Source organism: Carassius auratus, chromosome 10, assembly GCF_003368295.1.
Source record: "Carassius auratus strain Wakin chromosome 10, ASM336829v1, whole genome shotgun sequence".
Classification (NCBI taxonomy): domain Eukaryota; kingdom Metazoa; phylum Chordata; class Actinopteri; order Cypriniformes; family Cyprinidae; genus Carassius; species Carassius auratus.
This window is the reverse complement of record NC_039252.1, coordinates 18,937,934-18,958,499: the sequence shown is the minus strand read 5'-3', so window position 1 is coordinate 18,958,499 and position 20,566 is coordinate 18,937,934. Positions and strand designations below refer to the sequence as shown.

The 20,566-nt window shown below is 35.4% G+C and overlaps 1 protein-coding gene across 2 annotated transcripts; it reads right to left on the bottom strand.

Annotated features, from left to right (window-relative positions):
- Nucleotides 1-89: 89 nt before the first annotated feature.
- Nucleotides 90-19,728, bottom strand: LOC113110186 (phosphatidylinositol transfer protein beta isoform). Of its 2 annotated transcripts, XM_026274232.1 has the most exons (12): nucleotides 19,626-19,728; nucleotides 17,139-17,169; nucleotides 14,342-14,487; nucleotides 13,999-14,090; nucleotides 13,518-13,525; nucleotides 12,032-12,106; nucleotides 11,855-11,938; nucleotides 8,493-8,570; nucleotides 8,285-8,395; nucleotides 7,784-7,906; nucleotides 4,850-4,937; nucleotides 90-2,370 (listed from the first exon to the last, which is right to left on the bottom strand). In XM_026274232.1, the coding sequence occupies exons 1-11, from the start codon at nucleotides 19,643-19,645 to the stop codon at nucleotides 4,890-4,892; spliced, it is 816 nt and encodes a 271-aa protein (XP_026130017.1). In that variant the 5' UTR covers nucleotides 19,646-19,728; the 3' UTR covers nucleotides 90-2,370; nucleotides 4,850-4,889. The 2 variants fall into 2 exon arrangements, with proteins under 2 accessions (XP_026130017.1, XP_026130016.1); XM_026274231.1 differs by lacking the exon at nucleotides 4,850-4,937.
- Between the last annotated feature and the right edge of the window lie 838 nt (nucleotides 19,729-20,566).

Below are 20,566 nucleotides of genomic sequence, written 5' to 3'. Positions count from 1 at the left end.
ACAAGCATTCCGTCGACTTGAATTTAAAGGTAACACGTTAAAGCATGCAAAACCACAAGTGAAAATAAAACTCAAATTAAAAGACCAAGCATGACTGGTGTCGAAATTTATTAGATATACGGTTAATCATTAAATGTATAACCAATTCAAAAGCTGTGGGGGGGGGGGGGGGGTAGAAGAAATCACACCATTGTACATTCACTGATATTTCCCCTGATTTACAAACAATCAGAAAAAGCAGAAAAACAGCATTGTGTGATTCCCCAAGAAACAAAACAAACAAAAAACAGTAGATTCTCCAAGTGCGCAGTTATGCTTTTATTAAAATATGATTCAATGTATCTGAAAACCTTGCCCAAAGGTAAACCACACGATCCGTGAGACTCGAGACAGTATGTCAGAACAGACGTCAGTGCACTGGTTGCTCATTATGATCTAGAAAACATGAAAAAAAAAAAAAAAAAGCATCTAAACCTGACTTCCTCCCATCCGGATCTGAGAAGAGGAACACAGGTACGTGTCAACGTCGCCTTGATTGCTGCTGAGGCCGAACCCGGCGGCTTGCATGAAATGTGTGAACAATCGGGGACCTTGAAATGAGAGGGACGTGAACACACCAAACCATCAACTGTGCAAACTCCAACCATCAGCTGTCCATGAAAGCCCACCTATAAAAACTAATGCACGATCAAATCCTCTCGACCGGCACAGAGAACCGTACACGTCAAAAACCGGTTACTTATAAACGAGAAGATAAAACAGCCTTGCACAAACAGCAGACTCTTTTTGCAAGGCTGGATGATCTGAGCTGGTGCAGGAAAGCCAGAGACGAGGAGCACAGGAAGTAGAATTATTCCACCTGCACATCCCGATACTCTGACCTGGTACGATATAGAAACTATACAAATATCAAGCTCTTTAAAATGTGTTTATAAAGCTGTCCTCTTTACCCTAAGCGTCTGCTGAGGCATCTACACACTCCTTCAGGCGCAGAACTCAGCGTTCCTGCACGTTCTGATCCATCATTTTACAGATAATGCAATATTCATTATATAAATATATCAATTTATGCTTTATGATTTCATTAAAGAAAAGCTTTGGGGACAGCATGTCGATTGTAGAAAATTTCAGGTTGTCCGTTTTTGTTAGGGCTGGTCAAGATAAAGATTCAAGTGCACAGTAAAACCATGAGACTTGTGCACTGGAATCTCTTACTGCCAGTGCCACCGAATTTAAATCTGTTGTCATGAGAACGCCAGTAACATTTGCATAATATGCGCAAGGATTCCAGAAAGGAGTCACTGTTCGCATGTCAGTAAGCAGAGGTGTTATACCTCAGAAATGGCTATTTAGATTTATGACTTCATAGATTAAACAAGAATCATCACACTTCTGCTTTTAAACGTCGACATGGTTTGCATGCATTGCAGCTTTAATAGTGAAATGACGATTTAAAAAATTTTTTTTTTATAATTTGCTAAGGGAAGCTGCTTTATGTATGCACACTTGTAATGAACTGAGACTTTTCCGCGCCTGGAAATCACAATTTTTCCCTGATATCTCCAGGATTTTCCAAGACCGTGGGAACCCTGAGAGCGTTACAGGTAGATTAGCAATATAAAAGCACTTTGCCTGTCCTAAGACGACTCTAAAAATAAGAAAAAGCAGCAGCAATGGCGATTTGCTCTGGTAGTTACTCTGGATTTTGGTGAGGAGAACCTGAAGAGTCCTGAGGGGTTACGTCACGCGAACATGAAGACCCTCTCAAAAACATGCCTGAGCTCATGCAAAAGCCACTCGCGGCGAAGGTTTTGCGAGGTGGACATGTGTTCTTGCACAAATGTGCATTCCGTGCAGTAGCATCACAAATTTTTCCTTAGAAAGGCAGGACTACGCTGATACGAAATGACAGTCTACTAATTAAAACGTGATTAGGATTTTAAAGGAACCAAAAGAAGTGCTTCATCTGGGGGAAAGACTAAACACAGACAAGAAAAAAATAAAGATCTGAACCATTACAAACAGATAAAATTAGACAAAAACACAAAGAATTGGTCCAATGCCTGCCAGAATTAAGTCGTTTTGTTTCTGAAATGGAATAACACAACCATACAGCAATAATCTGATGTTTCGCAGGATCAACCTGCATGATCTAAAAGCAGGTCCAGTCTGTCGGCAGGTGTGTGAGTACAGTACTACTGATCACTGTGTCATTCTGCGGTCTGCTGGTGGAGGACGGCGCAGCTACTGGCCGGTTTGGATGGATGTGGAGATGTCTTTCATCAAGTGTCATCGTGGTTGGATTCTTGAAGTTTAGCCTCATTGTTCATGAGCAGCACTGGTGCCTCGAACCTGACCAGTTTTACGAAGCTATGAGAACAGAAGAGAAAAACACTGACCGTTAAAAAACATCCAACGCATGTTTGAAGCCAGCTGAACCGTTCCACATTTTTGTCCTAACCAGGTACGAAACGACAAAGTGTCCTATTGTGTGACGATCTCTACAATGCTAGTTCAAGCTTTGGTGCATTTTGTTGTTTGCTTGGTTTCAACTGGTTGCATATAACATCATATATTCTTAAGAAAATGCATGGTGTTTGTCTACAGTGGTGTTCATGTTTACTAAAGTAAACTATTCAAAATCATTTGTGCTATTTGAAACATTGCTGAAATGGAATAAAATCCAAATGTTAGATTAAAAACTTGTTGGTAACACTGTACAATAGGGAATTTTTTAACTTGTTCACTTATCTGTAATATATAGAGAGCTTTTATTATTTTGTTAAAGTTAATAAATGTAATTCATTGTTTAGGTTCGTTCACAGCGCATTAACTAATCCTAACAGATAAAATTTTTGATTAAAAGATTTTAAACGTGTGTTTAACATTAAAAATGAATAAAAATTACAAAAGCAAAATGACAATTACTAAAACTTTACAATTCAAATAAAATCTAAAAATAGAATTTCAAATAATAAATATTACACCCGTTTTTCATCTGCAAAATGAAAATTATAATTCTGATCAATTAGAAACAAGATGCAAGGTGATTTGAGGAATCACAAACAATGAGGTGCGATTTACATATTAAAGTTTAATACTTATGGGTTGTTTGATTCAATAACACCAAGATTAGTTATTAGCCACTGATTAGTTGTGATCGGCTGGATTTTGTCGCTTCATCGTGCCTGGTTAGGACCCCGTGTGAACTGAAGGTTTTTTCCACACTCACACGTGTACAAACGCACACTCAAATCAAAGAGAGCAGAAACACATGCGCCGAGTACAAACACACTCTGGAAAAATCAACAAACACAAGAAGCGGTGATTAGAAACCAAGAACAAAATGCAGAGAAGCAGCAATGGGGCGATGAGGAGAAATGAGAAATGAAGAAGAAGAAAAAAAAAAGATTGGGCAGAAACGCTTGGAAAGAGTCTCATCTCTTCCAGATCGTTTTACGGCAGCGAGCCAAACGCAGAGGGAGGGAGAATAACACAAATATGAAGCGGCTGTGCTCCGTTCTGACTCTCAACAGACGCTGAATTTCTCTCGAGAAGAAGAAAGCCTATAAAATCTACTTCATAACTGCCTTACAGACGCTGCAAGATCAACACAAGATTCGAGCAGACGAAAACCACATGACCATTACGAAAATAAAGGAATATTTCACCAACAAATTCAAGTTTTGTCATTCTCCGTTGCTCCAAACCTGCATGAGTTTCTTTCTTCTGAGAAAGGTTCAGCACGATCGTCTGAAAGTATATAACGGCTGTCAAACTCACAAAAACTGTAGTAGTCCATACAACTCTTGCACTATATTACAAGACAGAAAGTCAAATGATACCTTCCATGAAATGAAAACAATTCCTACATGCAAAAAAGAAGAGAAAAAAAAAGTTTTTTTTTTGAGGGAATCAAACTAACTTTAAGAAAGTTTTAAAGTTTTTTTTTTTAACCACAAAAAGAAAATGTATTTTGACATTTTCTTAACAATGAAACATAACCAATTTCCTCAACTGCAATGCAAATTTAAAAATATACATATTTAATTTTAATGGAATCAAACTACATTTAATAAAGTTTAAGGAAACCTTTAAAAAGTTTTTGATTTACTAAAAAACAAATAAGAATTATTTTGTTCACACAAAGCTATCTTATGATTTCAGACGACTTAAAACAGCACTTAAATTGTATAAACAATTTTTATGATGTTTTTCACAGCTTGATAGCCTGTGGCCACTGTATGCTTTAATTGTAGAGAAAACAAGTGTGGAGATTCTTCAAAAACATCTCCATGGAAGAAAGTCAGTCATACGGGTTTGGAACAACATCATGGCATTTTATGTTTGTATGCACTAACCCTTCAGGACGAGAATACTGGAAAAAAAAAAACGATGCTCCTGTAAACGTCGCAACCTGCCTCCATTTAGAGGGAAGATCAAGAACTCGACAGAAGAACGCTGCGTCTGGAAGCTACAGGCATTGGCCGCCACACTTGCTTTAAACATCAAGAACTCTTTTACCTTTCAACTGGAGTCTAAAACCATTAGAACTTGCAGATGAGGCTTTTTCAAGGAGCTGCAAACACCTGCTTTCAATTTGTGCCGTTGAGGCACTATTTTCCTCTGGCCTGAGCGAACGCTATTGGGCGGTTCAGCCAAGAGTTTGTCTGAAATGACTAACACTTTAACTCGGGTTACATTCGTCCACCCGTCAGCTGAGAGGAGAACACCAGAAGAAAAGTTAGTTGTGGTTAGCTGAAGTGATGGGTTAGTGGGTGGCGACGGCTGAAAAGAACGTGAGAAAGAATGTGCGACGGAGCGGCCGCCTTTCCTCCCCTCCACTTACAGAGTCTCTCCACCTGCCTTGTGATACTAAAAGGATTCGGCTAATCTTCGGCTGCAGTCGTGCCTCGTACAGACCCCTTTTGACGCATCTAGAAACAAAACATGCCGTTAGGTGCAATCTTACCACTTGCTGATGTCCAGCTGGAAGAACAATGTTACGGAACATCAAAATAGCCAATAACACAACATGAAAAGCATATTTCAGTGAATAGAAATAGCCAAGTTATTTTTATAGGAATCAAACTTGGCAAGGCAAGTTTATTTATATAGCACACAATGGTAATACAAAGTTGTTTACATGAAAAGGAATTAAAATAATTGTACAATGACCACAACAGATGCATAAGAAATAAAATTATTATTTTTTTTTTTGTAAAAATGAATAAAAATGAAAAAAGTAAAAATTTATATTTAGTGCTGTCAAACGATGAATCGCATCCAAAATAAGTTTTCATTTAGATTATATATATATATATATATATATATATATATATATATGTGTGTGTGTGTGTGTGTGTGTGTGTGTACTGTGTAGATTCACTATAGTATATATTTTGAAAATATTTATATGTATATTTATATTCATATTATTTATATTATATATAAATATTTAAAATATTTTTTTCTTAAATGTGTACATGCAGGTGTGTGTATTTATATATAAACAAATACACACAGTACATAGTATATTATGTAAACAAACTTATTTTGGATGTGATTGATAGCGATTGTTTGATTCAATTTAAATAAATTATTGTATTTCGTAAAATTTTATATTTATCAGACTTAACTTAAAAAATAATAATCAACGAATTTAATTTATTTATATTTTATATATTACTTAAATATATCTAAAAAAAAATTAATTAGATTATTTATTCTCATTACAAGCTATTGATTAAAAAGAGGCTCTTTATTTTAGGGAGAAATATGATGCATTTATATCTCCTTTTGTTAGAGTCACGCATTTAACAGCTGAATGTAAGCAAAGAGGCAACGGATGGGTTAAAGTTGACATAATCCTCACTGGAAACATATTCACCATTTCCATAAAAGAGGTTTTAAAAAAAATATATACTCTGGAAGGTTTCTGTAAAGCACGGCAAAGCCAAAGTAAACCTAATTCGTCAAATATTAGTCCAAATACATACTTTCTGCTTGGCAACTCTATAGTAGTGGTGTTAAGAAACTGTTTGTTTAATATAAAGTTTTACTACATATACTGCTTTTTTTATCATTAATGCCAGCCTTTACAACTGGAGGCAATTACAGATGAACTGGTTAGGGGAAAGATATAACTTATAACGTGACTGTTGGGTTGATGGGTAAGGAATCACTTTATTGGTCTTGGCCAACCGTTGCTTAAGAATAAAACTAATAAGCGACTACGCCTTGGGGATTTGGATGAGAATGTACTGATCGATATTTCCCAGGCAGTGAGGAGTTTGCGGTTTTCCTTGGCTGCATGCTGAAAGCGATCACAGAGCATGTCAGAGTTTGGAGAGACTGCGTGCCGTTGGGTCGTCATATTTACTGGGTAGAGGAAAGAGTCTGGGCCAAATACTATACACTTGAGCTGGGACGTGTTCAACAAAAACACACAACTGAAAATAGAGAGTATGAGCTTGCTGCCAACGGTGACCAGCGGGGAACAAACCCAATATAGCTCATACCCCTTCAATAGTGTCCAGAAGCCGGATTACATTCAGAGACTACTATTTTACGTCTAGAGTCAAATAATGACCCCTGGTGCTAATATCACAGGTACTAACGTTTTATTCCGCTTATAAACACCCGTATTACGCTGTAAAATCTGTCCAGATGTGCACTGTAGGCTGATGATGTAGACTGAAAATGTGAATTATGAATACAGTGCTTCTCAATAGCACACTGACCGACCCGCTGCTATTTTATATTTTAACTGCAGACTAAATTTAATGACAAGAGACTAAATAAGACTAAAGCTTCCTTCATGATTTCTTTCCCAAAACTTTGCTCACAAAAGTTGCACACAAAAGCAATTGCATTCAACTAGTATTCTTCATTTCAAATGGAAATGAATCAACTATTTTAGCGTCAATCATTCGGACAACTCACTTGTTATCTTTATATAGAATAGACTTAATCCAGGGTTATTAGAGTTATCTAAACTAAAACCATAAAAAAAAAATCCTCTTTAAAATAAAATAAACGTTAAGTGAATTAAAAAATATATAAATTATATTTTATTTCAGCTAGTTACCTAAGCAACATCTAATTTTCTTTTAGTTTACCTTGAACAAATATTTTTTTAATTATTAAAAAAAATTATTCAAATGACAATTTTTTTTAACTTATTTAAAAATTAATAAAAATTACTAACAAAATTTGACAATTTTAATAAAAATGTAAGCGAAACAGAAATTATAAAAATGTAATTAAAAATATTTCCAAAAACTATAATTAGTACATCAGTGATACTAAAACAACACTGCCGGGAAGTAAAATTTAAATCGAAAATTGAATTAAAATGAGTGTGAATGATTTGGACAACTTGTTTGCTGAATCAGTAGGAATGACAATGACATTTGCTCAATAAACCTTATTCAACTATTTGTGGTGAGTCATTTTCAAAATGAGCTGTAATTTTATTTGAAAGTAATTTTAAACTAGTTTGAGAGGTTTGTGACATTTAAATCAGCCTAATTATTATTATTTTTTTAAATGATAGAAATTCCATATTCTGATACTAAAAGGCACAGAAATTAACCCTTTGACCATTAAAAACCATTCACGAATGGACCAAAAAAAAAAAAAAAAAATCCAGTGGAAAGAACAGCATTTCATGCTCTGGACTGCTGGGAATAAGGAGGTCTGCCAAGGATGGGTGGGAACAAATGCAATTGAGAAAATATACATACTTCAGACCATAATTATGTGCAAATGTCCTTCTCACCTCTTCCAGCTCTCGCTGCGTCTCCTCCTCCATCCGGCGGATGTCCTCCATGGTGAGCTCCACCCAGCTGTCAATCCAACAGAAGAGCTGACGGTGAAAGTTGGTGAAGATTCTCTTCTCTTGCTGCAAAGGAAGATAAAATACAGTCTCTTACTGCAAAGCATTGTGAAATGGGGGAAAAAATCTCTCAAATCTTATTGGAATTTTAGAGGCATTACATGAGGTTTAATGCCAATGACACAGAAAGTGTTTTATATCACTAGCATTAAATCTGTCACAATGCGCCTTGAAATTGTACATCTAATGTAGTGTAGTGTTATATGCACAAGTTGTTTAGACCATGGAATTTTTTTTTGTCATTTTTGGAGCGTGAAGGCATCACATGGGCATTAAAAGTGGTACTTTGGACTAGTATAAATCTCTTTATGTGTACTGTATGGTTAAAAAACATGAGGGAGAATAAAATATAAAGTTCTTGCTTGCATGTGAATCGTGGCTTACCTTGTGGATGAAGTTTTCTATTTTGGTTTGCAGGCCCCACCACTTGAACTTGACGGTGACTAGTTTGTACGCACACATACGAGGGGCGTCCGGCTTAGCCAAGAGCTCTTTCTGTTCATGGAGGAATCACACATGGGCTTTATATGGAACGGAATTCATAAGGAACAAAAATCTTTGATAAATTAACTATTTTAATAAAGCCACTCACCTTCCAGTCCGGTCCCAAAGGTCCACGGCCCGTTTTCTCTGAATGAAAGATTGCTGGGTCCTCTGCCAGTTTATAATCCTGAGAGAACAACAACATATGTTTTCTTTATGGTTAATATTTCTCCACATCGTCTTGGTTAAGTCAGCTTCCATGTAATTCCAGAGATGGATATTTTATTTTGATTAACAAAAACTATAAGTCAAAACATTTTAATTTATCACCAATTACCAGGAACATTCAGAAAGTAAAAAAGGTCAATTTCATGTTATCAGTGTTGTCAACTACTCAAAGTAGCTAAAGCCTGCGTAAACAGTGGCAGTAGATGATGCCATGCACTAATGAACATATCCATGACATCATACCATATTTGCATATATATATATATATGGTGGGCCGTTATCGGCATTAACGTGCTGCGTTAACGTGAGACTTATAGGGTGATAAAAAAAAATATCGCCGTTAATCTATTCTCAAAGTTGGGTTGGGAGCTGGGTCTATACTACGCAAGCTATGATGACTTTCACCTTGATATTTTAGCGCAGATGTATACCTTGCTGAATCTGTAGGGGGGCGAGTGCGAGTCTTTAAAGCTGTGTGTATGCCTACTGTGAAATTAGCACATCAAACGTGACGTGCTAATATGGATGCAGCTGAAACCGCCGTGTTTGCTTCAGGGAATTTTTTTAAAAATTTTTTAAAGAAAGCTTCCCAATGGAAACCTCAACAAGACGCACGCTTGTTTCACACATACTCCGTCTGCAGTGTGTATGCAGTCCGTGTGCGTTACGTATGTGGTGCAGAAGCAGCACAGACTCATACTCATTGTGTTTTCACACAGGACGCGTTTGCAGTCCGATACTCTGTACGTGAACGATCAGTGCACTGCTGCAGACGCACCGCTCCTGGAATGCACTTACGAAATGCAACCGTGTGATCGCTGGAATCCGTTAACATGGGTGCGTACAAAAAAATACGAAACGCATACGCACTGCAGACGGAGTATGTGTGAAACAGGCGTAAGGTTGTTTGCACCTTGTGCAATGTGGAATTAGTTTACAGCTTTCTCAAGCAGTTTGTGATACATTTTGGAAACAGGAGATGAGCCCATTTTCTAATGCACCACCCGGCTTGAGAACCCCCTTCTCAAAGACTTAACCTTACATTTAGTCATTATTTTATTTTGGTAGCACACATTCTGAATGTCTAGATTAGATTAATTCCAAGATTATCCCCCAAGAGTCGCAATACTTCTTGTGTAGTTAGTAGTTAGTTTTGTGTGTGTGCGTGTGTGTGTGTGTGTGTGTGTGTGTGTTTGTGTGTGAGAGAGAGAAGAGAAATACATGAATAAATAAAATAAAGTGCTAAATGATTCTTTAAGAGAGTCAAGATTTATCTTGAGATTAAAATAGGTAAAGTCTGGGGTGAGACTGTTTTTAATGTAAATTTCATAAACTATTAATCATGATCACTCAGAGAGTTGCTTGATTTGTCAGTAGCTGCTTTCTGAAAAAAATAAGTTGCTAAAGGCTGAAAAGGTAACAATACGTTATCTTGAAAAAAACACCTTCCCACCACCTCCAGTTTAGCAATTCCCATCATTTCCTTCTTTGCACACTAGTGCGCTACCTTTTAATCTCTCAAACCCCGGCACTGAGTACCGTGAACATATGGGAATAAGGATTAACCTGAACCAAGACTGATCCACTTAACTAATTAAAGATATGAAGTATAAAAGCGCAGTCACTTCAGCGCCCCTCTACAGTGAGCGGGTCAGCGGGAGATGAAGAGGAGCAGATAACACACCACGACGCTGGACTCCAGTCAAACGGACACAGCTGTATTTATGCACTCGGCACAGAGCCAGAAAGAGGTCACATGGAAACACATTTGGATTTATTCAAAGCAGCTGATGTTCGATGCAGTGTGCGTGTCTGCTTGTACATGACACCGGCAGATAGTTTGTTTGATCTTGAGGCTTGAGTTTAGCACAGTGTCTACAGCTTCAAACAGACCAGATTGTGCAGTAAACTCTGCCGCTTCCAGGAGCTTGAGGTCTCCCAGCAGTGGAGAAAGATAAGAAGAAGCCTTCTTGGTAAACTATTGAACCTCGAGTAATGCAGGTTAGAAGGGCAATGGTCCACACGCTCTAATGTCATGTCACCCTAATCCAGTCTTGCGTAACATGCCGGCTAAAGGCTGAATAACAAGTCACACTAGCCAGCCTAAATAGCATGCGGGATAAGGATTAGCACGTCCCAAATCATGGCACACTGGAAACGGTTGACTAAAAGTGGCATTTCTGGTGGATTTTTTATGTTTAGGCTTACATTGACTTTAAATTTGTGTGCTACAGGAGGAGAAATTTGAGTGTTAGTATGAACCTAATCAATAAAGTAATTAATTTTGATGCACTAATATTTACATGCAAACAAACAGCATGCAACAAAGGGGTTTGTTGTATTAAGACAATTTTATGACAGAGTAATGTGATAAGTAGGGCTGTGATGTCTTGCTACAAAGTGCATGCACTACTGTTTAAAAGTTTGGGGTCAGCAAGTTTCTTCTGCTCACCAAGACTGCATTTGTTTGATTTCAAAAATTAGTGAAAACAGTAAAATTTTGAATATTATAACTATTTAAAATAACAGTTTTCTATTTGAATTGAATTGTAAAATGTAATTTATTCCTGTGATGTAAAGCTCAGATTTTAGCATCATTCCTCCATCTTCAGTATCACATGATCTTCAGAAATCATTTTAATATTCTGATTTGCTGCTCAAGAAACATTTCTGATTAGTGTCAATGTAGAAAACAGTTGTGCTTCATTATATTTTGTTATATTTTCATATATATTTTGTAACATCATAAATGTCTTTACTGATACTTCAATTTAATGCATACTTAATTTCTTTCAAAAACAAAACAAAAAACCTTTTTGTGCCAGGAATATTACATAAAACAATATTAAACTCAGTGGATAAATCAGATTTTTCCAGTTTGAGATTATCTGCATCAGCCGATAAGCATTCATGCATGAGCGATTAACAGAAGCACAATGGTTGAACACTAAATGAGCCTCAAACAGTTCCAAAGGTCTCATTTAAAGCATGGTTTTATCCAAAAAGGACTCGCAAACGAGAAACATCACACCAAAACCTCTAATGCAAAAACAGCTTCATGCATTTGCAGCAGAGGGCGGGGTTATGTAAATTAGTTAGATATCAACAGTCCATTTTTGAGTGCCAGCTGACCACAGGATGACCAGCAGGGATAGACTATAAGTGGGTATTGCTACTTAAAGGCACAAAAAATGTGTGCAAATGAGATCAGAACATTTGTAGACTGATGTAAAGTGAACTCACTCCAGGTTCAACCTGAGACCGATCGGCTATATCGATATGCACGACTTCCACCGTCTTCCATGTGGTGGGATCCAGATCATGTACCTGTAATTGGGCACAAACAAACACAAAAAACATATCAGCCTGATATTACAGATGCATTCGAAAAATTAAAAAAATAAGGAAGGTCTCACTCACATTCTCTAAAGAGCCCGTGTCAGGTTTGTGCCATGTTTCAATTTTAATCATGAAGTCATCTTTCATGTATTCATTCTGAGGAGAAGACACAGTGATGTTTACATTCATGAAATGTGGTTTTAGCACAAAAAACAGCATGAGCTTGTTTTAAACTGTGGTTTAACAGCACATGCAATGCAAATATGGTTCTAAAAAGGTAATCTGAGGTCCAACAGGTTTAGAGTGCTCCAAACCGCATGTTTTTAAACTGGCTTTAATGCTGGAGGGAACGAGCTCCTAGAAAACAGGAAGTAAATAGGCTGTACTCCAAGTTCTAGGGAAACTGGCCGAGCTGAACTAAAATAAACACACGCACAGTGGTCCCAAAACATATTTAGACACTTGAAGGAATAATTCAGCCAAAAATGAAAACTTGCTAAAATGTCCTCACCTTCAGACCATCCGAGATATAGATGGGTTTGTTTTTTTCATGGGAAAGGATTTGGAGAAATTTGGTATTACATAACTTGCTTAACAACTGATAATCTTAAGTGAATGGGCGCCGTCTGAATGACAGTCCAATATCAAAACAATAATCCACACCACTCCAGTCCATCAGTGAACATCTTGGGAACCAAAAAGTGGTTTGTTTGTAAGAAACTCATCCATTATTACAGTGTTTTAATTTGAAACATCACTTCTGACCAAAAAATTAGTCCATAATCCACAATAAAACCTCCTCCAGTGATAAAGTCCATCTTCTGTTCTATTCTCACATCAAAATCCACACACATATTTGGTTAGAGCTGTTTTAGACTTGTTTTCACTTATAAACAGTGTTTGATCTGTGCAGATTTCTCTCCTAATTCAGACGAGAAAACTTGTTATTTGAAGAAACTAATATTATGGATAGAAGATGAAAAATGTCATAATGATGGATTTGTTTCTAACAAAGATGCAGCTTAATTTTCAAAAGACATTAACTGATGGATTGGAGTGCTGTGGATTATTCTGATGTTTTTATCAGCTGTTTGGAAACTCATTCTGACGGCACCCATTCACTGCAGAGCACCCATTGCTGAGATGCAATGCTACATTTCTCCAACTCTGTTCCTCTGAAGAAACAAACTCATCTACATCTTGAATGGCCTGAGGGTGAGTACATCTTCAGGAAATGTTCTTTAATGTCTGGACTTTTCCGATGATAACATAATTATTTACCAAACACAGCACATGTGCACGAAGCAAACAAAGTTTTGACAAAAACAAGTTACAAGAAACTATAAAGACATGCAGATACAGACACTTAATCTGATGCAATGACATTCACACATTTACAAGCATGTCTGAATAGCTTTTAAGGTCACTGTGTCATTTCACACACTTAGAATCAATTAAATGTGACTCGATCACAAACAACTTTAACAAACTGCAGGCACTTCATAGTAAATGATCATGCATTAAAGTTTAGTGTACAGTCATAATGACTGCTAGTGTTTGTACTTACAGTCACAACTGAGGAGAATGGAGCGGGGCATGCAAAAATAAAAGAAGAAAAATAATCAGGTGACACAAATAAACCATTCATATTTCCACTGTCAAAACAGACCAAAACATACAAGGAGTACCGAAACATACTCTTGAGTACATGAATGCAAACAGCCACGAAATATTTCAGAGGTCAGTTCATATGCACTGGCTTCTGGGGTCTCAGTCATTTAACAAACTTAATATTGGCTGCAAACAACAGGGCTGACCTAGGCGTGCTTTGGTTGAGCATTCATGTCTGCGTTTGCATACTTGCCGAGTATGTTTCCAGCCTAATTCTTTACCAAACGACACATGTGGGAACTTCATGAAACAATCAAAAAACATTGTGTACGCATGACGTCTGTGCCAATATGTAATTCATTACATATTGTCGTATGCAATAAAAACATGATAGTGACGGATTGTGTGGTGAAACGGATGAAAAGGTTTCCACTCACTCGTGCGGCAGTATGGATAAGCATTCCAGGCCTTTTCGTGGAAAACTAACGCCCCCTCTGGTGCGATCATCTTCACAAAGCCTGGCACTTTACTGGATGAATGCAAAACACGAGAGTAATGAAGCAAAGCCGGAGTAATTATTTACAGCTTTGCGTTAAGTTGAGTGGTTTGTCATCTGATAATGTGCTGCAAAACACTTGAGACGTGTCACATCTGACAATACTAAACTGTAGCTGGTGTTAGTATCAAGAAGTCTGCAATTACAGAAAATTACTAGCTTGACAAACTATTAAAGTTTGGTGAACTCATCTTGGCGTACAGAATGAAACGACTCATTTTTACCTCTTTAAGTGGTAGATTTTGTGTGTGTATTGTCCCTTCTCGCCTTCCTTCTCATAGGGTTCATTCTTGAGCACTTCAATGCCTTCTCCTCCACCCGTCTCGTTTTTACTGGCCTCAGCCACCGAGAAAAGCTGCCCGACTTGATACTGCAAAGCCAGAGAAAAACGTGAGATTTTATAGATCAGATGGTAAGAGTTGATATAACCACACTTAAAACTCAACAATAATTTTCAAAAGGTGACTATTGACCTTTCTATGAACCTCCTGAAATAAAAAACGCTTTAGTTTAGTCCAGGTCTATTATAGTTAACTAAAACCAAAACCATAAAAACAATTTGTTCCTTACAGTGTTATTTTCTTATTATTGAGATAAAAAATTTTTTTTATAGTTTTCTTTAATATTTCTTTAATAAACTTTAAAGTTTTAGTAATTTTTTTACGTGTTTGTCATTTCTAGTAGCTTCTGTGTTTTCTATACTTAAGTCATTTTTATTACATCTTAGTACAAGTCAAACTAAATTAAAATAAGAAATGTTGTCTTGACAACTAGCTGATACAATTTTTTATATTTGTATTATATTTAATTACATGAATATTTATATAAACATACATTTTATTTAAAGTTGGTTTATATATATATATATATATATATATATATACACACACACACACACACACACACACATTTATACACGTATATAGCTGCCAAGGGAAAACTTTTATTTAGATGTACTTAAACTTCTAGAAGTTAAATAAAAATACAAACTATATACAAAAAGTACAGATGAACAAAATACTAAAATGAAAAAAAACAACAACACACAAAATAATATGGCAAAAAAAATAAAAACAACGTGTGTATATATATATATATATATATATATATATATATATATAAAATCTCAGAAAATTCAGAATATGACTAAAAACTATAATAGTTTGTACAAATACTCTGATACAAAAATAATTTTGTTTTTTTCTGTGTCTTTGAGGTCATCTTTATGCTAGTGCTCCTAAAAATACCTCTTGGAAAACAGATTATGATCTTAAAGGTTTTTATTTATTTTATCATATCTCTTAAAATTAGTACTTGTGGATCTCACAGTCACATGCATGAATACACAAACCCTACAGACTTCATATAGAAAACACACTCAGATCAGCGTCAGTGGAATTAAACAGCTCTCATATAATTAAAATACGTCCCTTCCAGCAGTTCCAGATATGAGACAAAGCTTTGCATTGAGTGACTGATTGATGCCTTGAAGGGAGACTATAGTAAAACCACTTTTACGAAGCCAAACAGGGAACTGATGTAGATATATGCATGAATAGTTAAGCTAGGCTTTGGACAAGGGTTATTATAGGTAACTAAAACCATAAAAAAAATGTTGTTTAACTTGATGTACTAAAACTAATGCTGAAATAAAAGCTATATAGAAGGGTTCTTGCAGTTGTCCGAAATTAAAGCAGACACTAAAATTAAAACCATTAAAATGTCTCTTGAAATAAAATGAAAAATTGAAATTAACTGAAAAAAAAAACACTTAAATATTTATATTGAAATAATTTTTGTAAATAATCATTTCTGCTAATTGCAAAGGCAACGTATTAAATTTTTTATTAAACTTAATGTACTAAAATAAATAAAACTGAGACACAAAATAAAGTTAATAGATTTGTAGGCTCTGTAGATTTGTATCATAGCATCTGAAGAATGTTTTAATTTTTTAAAAGAATTATCTTCTGCTCAGCAAGTCTGCATTTATTTGTACATTAAACATTAACATGCCGGATTCAAGATGAGGGTCTCAAAAAAATTAAAAAGATTTTACTTATTTATTTTAAGTTAAATTGTGCTTTGCTGGTATAATGTATGCTAGAACATAAAAAATAAAAAAAATCAGTGTTAAGTAAATATTTTTTTAATTGTTTTGTAGTTGTTTTTATTTTTATTAGAAAAGCTAAATAATATTTAATTTATGCAATAGTGAAAAAAATTAGCAAAATGCATGGGGGGAAAAAATGCAAAAAACGTGTTCAATATTTGGCCTTCGGCCCAGTGGTTAATTTTCTTCAGCTTCGGACAAGAATTTTCATTTTGGTCCATCCCTAATCTTAATGATACTAAAATAACACTTGTTGCAATGCAAAAGCCATGCGTGCAACTATGATGCCATAACATGCATGCACTGTAGGCAGCCCACTAAGTTTTGGAACAGAGCCCTAGAGTGTTTTTTTCCGAAAGAGGATCCTTGTATCACATATGACGGGATCTGCAACAGAGATCACTTTAAAACAGTCTGCATGACAGCTGTCAGGCAGCAAGGGACTTCACAAAAGTAGTCTGATTGTATGTGGCATGCTACGAATCAACAGCATCCTAAATACAAAATATCAAACAATGTCAATCAAGCAAGCCTCAAGTTTGGTTCTCTCAGAACAGCATGAGACTCAAATGCTCCCCGAGGGCGAGCGTGTTCTACATGCATGACATGCTTTATCTTGTCCTTGTTGCTCCGATCAAATACTCGACGTGCAAGACGAGTTCAAACCGCTGGGGTTTATACAAGTGTTGTGATGCTGAATTCTAGAAAAATGTTTCAGATGGAGCGGTCCGACTCTACTGATGCTGCCAATGGAACTAATAACCCATCAGCATAATTAAACCACAGGAAATGAGGGTATTTGGTGGTTTTCAAGGTCAAGGTGATGCTGTGGATATACAGTCCATTTTTAACTTATCAGAACTTGGAGGGTGGAGGTGTAAAAAAAAATTAAAATAAAAAGTGCTCACCTCTTCCACCGAGCATGGCAAGACCACACGACTGAAAGAAAAGATAAAACAAGAACAATTATTTACAAAATAAAATAAATTATAATAATAAAAATTAGACAAAACACTAATTTTACACACACATAAAAATGCATTTAAAAAATAACACATTAGCCTATATTAATAAGACACTATTTTAGTGGCTGTTTTTTTTTTGTGCAATGCAAAAAAAAAATACAATATATTACTGAAACAAATTTCTTGTTCGCTCTCAATAAATTGTATTATTATAAACACTAATGTATTACTTAAATTTATTTATAAAATATACATTTTTACATTTAAATCTATTAATAAAATAAATTTATTTATTAATATTATAAAATATACATATATAAACACAGATTTAAACAATAATTTATAAAATTGTTCAATTATACTATATTATATTATATTATATTATATTATATTATATAAAACCCCAGAAAATGCTGATGATTTCAAATGATGTAGAATATCAGTTGAATAATCAGCCTGGGTGATTTAGATATCTGTCACTTGTAGTGGACAACCAATATCAATAATTGGTGCTGACCCCAATATTCAGAAACATAATGCACACACAAAATTTAATTACAGTAACATCTTGTGGGGTATTGAAAGCAGAATTGTAAAAAGACTGTAAAGTAGGGGTGAGAAAAGGGAAATGAGATCAGCACAGGACCCAGTTTAAAAACAAACCTGGTTTCCTGTGAGCCACCAGCTCTTCTACGAGCAGGTGCACAAGACACTGCTGCCCGACACACACAAATAATCATCCTGGAACATGTTTTGTTCTATTACTACAAGTAATCATAATTGCTACTGTGAGTTAAGCTATTATACATTTTTACATATAAACAACATTCACTGCTCATCTTGAGAGCTCTTTGGAAGCTTGATTTGACACATGAACATTAAATAAAGCATAAAACATTACAGGTCAATCCCTGCTATATGAGCCAAATTTTGAAAATAATTAAATGATCAATTGACAGACAGGCAAAACACTACAGATTTCATCCATGTAAACGGTCTTCTTAATGGAAAAACTTACATCAGCTTCTATATTACTCATCGTTTCCTCAATACGGAAACTCCCCTGTAAACCTCAAGAGGCTAAAATGCTATCCTGTAACTCAGGGTGACTCAGAAAACCGGCAGTATTGCGACAGACTGAGTTTTTCTAGTACATCTGACCATTTAAGTCTAGCAGAGACAAGCTGGAAACTCTGACAGTGAGTTTTCTGTAATCAAACCCATGCAAACCTGTTGCATTGCTGCTAGGATCGCTCACATTTGCATGCTCTTGCAAACCTAAAGGGAGGATGCCCTGATGCTCCAAACCTTCAGAGAAGGTTAAAAGGTGCTGGATTTCATAAAGTGGCACATTGTGACATAATCTTGATCCGATCTCTCAGATTAAAGGCTATACAGCTACTGTTTTCAGGCATGTCATGTCCTGTGCAACAGATGAGAACCTAATTAAAATGTGATAGCTAGATCCCAAGAGAACAGAAAGATAAAACCTGGAAGGAAACAAGAACAGGTTGGAAATGAATGACCGCAGGCCCATATAAACGGGAGTTAACCGTCAAACTGACATTGAAGTCCAATTTGGATGCATCAAAGAATGTCTAAACCAGAAAATGCCTAAAAATAACCAAGTCACACGAGTGAATATAATTAGATTAAGTGTTTAACAAACCGGTTGTCAAGCCAGAGGGTAATTGATTATCATCATTAAACACTTTTCAATTATATAGACCAACCTGCTACCATTAACAGGTTTAAAAATAAGATCTTTGGGTCTCTGTGAGTTTATTTAAATGATATACTAAATTAGTATGATATAGTGCGTCGGCAATATTTCTAAGGTAACGTTAATTGTTGAGATATAATCTGAAATGTTTTACTCAGACAGACTTTACTCAAAAGTTGCTGACCTGTCAAGCGGTTTCGCTCTCATTAATAATGCCTCACTTACATAAACCGGCAAAATAACAGAAAACCACTAAAAAGCGAGTTTTTTCTACAACGTGACATTGTTTGTGATAATAAATCCGCTAACGTCAAAATCAGACACTTTCTGAGAACATAAACTGGTATGAATCGATAACTATTTCGTTATCTCCAGTCTGAGGGAACTATCAGATTTGGTGGCGTTTAATCTTGACGGCTAATAAGTAACAGCTAATAGCATCGCGTGCTAAGGCACCTCTCGTTGAAAATGAATGGCGAGTGGTTTCGCTTAGCCTAGCATTCTAATGCTACATGCTAGCGCGGCTAAAGCTGGGCCTCATGCGCGAGCCGGTGTCTCGCGCACTTCCCGGGAGCAATTCCATCTCCTCCAGTCCACATTTCACTCTCCAAAAGAGGTCAAGAACCAGCAGATACACATTTACTATGTGTAATTCGTAAACAAAAATAATGTTTGGCTAGAAAGATAGAAAAACGACTTGCACTTACTATTCCTTGATGAGCACCATCTTCTTTACACCGGTCACGGCTGCGCGCAGGCCTGCCGACGTCACCACCCACGTGATACCGCCCCATAAAGCCGGGGACGCGCTTTACAAACAACATGTATTCATAAATATTGTACAGCTGCAGAATCATAAACCATTGAGCTTTTGGAAGTGAATGTGGGATTTAATTCATGTAATCGATATATTCCTCACAAAAAGTAACGCACTAATCTATGAGTCTGCTATCAAGTCAAGTCGCAAAACTTCTGATTTGCCACGAAAGTCAAAACCTACCAACTTCATGAGATGCATTTTGGGACGCTTTTAATCACTTAAGGCCTATATCATGGATTTATTTATATTTATGCATTCGCTCCACACCTTTATTCAAAGTTTCAATCATCAAAACAAAAGTTCAATAGTTTTTTTTTTGTGTCCTGTTTTTTTTTCTGATCAAACTTATAATAACCATCATATATATATATATATATATATATATATATATATATATATATATATATATATGTGTATATATATATATATATATATATATATATGTGTATATATATATATATATATATATATATGTATATATATATATATATATATATATATATATATATGTGTGTGTATATATATATGTGTGTGTATATATATATATATATATATATATATATATATATATGTGTGTGTATATATATATATATATATATATATATATGTATGTATATATATATATATATATATATATATATATATATATATATATATATATGTATATGTATATATATATATATATATATATATATATATATATATATATATATGATAGTTATTAAGTTTTTTAAGATAGTTAATTTACCATTATTTACAGAAGACACTGAAATATAATTCAGTATTTCCAGGCATATTTACAGTAGAACAAGAATCATTATATGACAT

Bases quoted from the DNA above. Each gene is read 5' to 3' on its own strand.
- LOC113110186 (XM_026274231.1), bottom strand. From the start codon at position 19,645: ATGGTGCTCATCAAGGAATA. The intron at 8,396-8,492 runs GTGAGTGGCTTT...CTCCATGAACAG, and splicing joins CTTTGGGACCGGACTGGAAG to AAAGAGCTCTTGGCTAAGCC. The intron at 7,907-8,284 runs GTAAGCCACGAT...CTTCCTTTGCAG, and splicing joins TAGAAAACTTCATCCACAAG to CAAGAGAAGAGAATCTTCAC.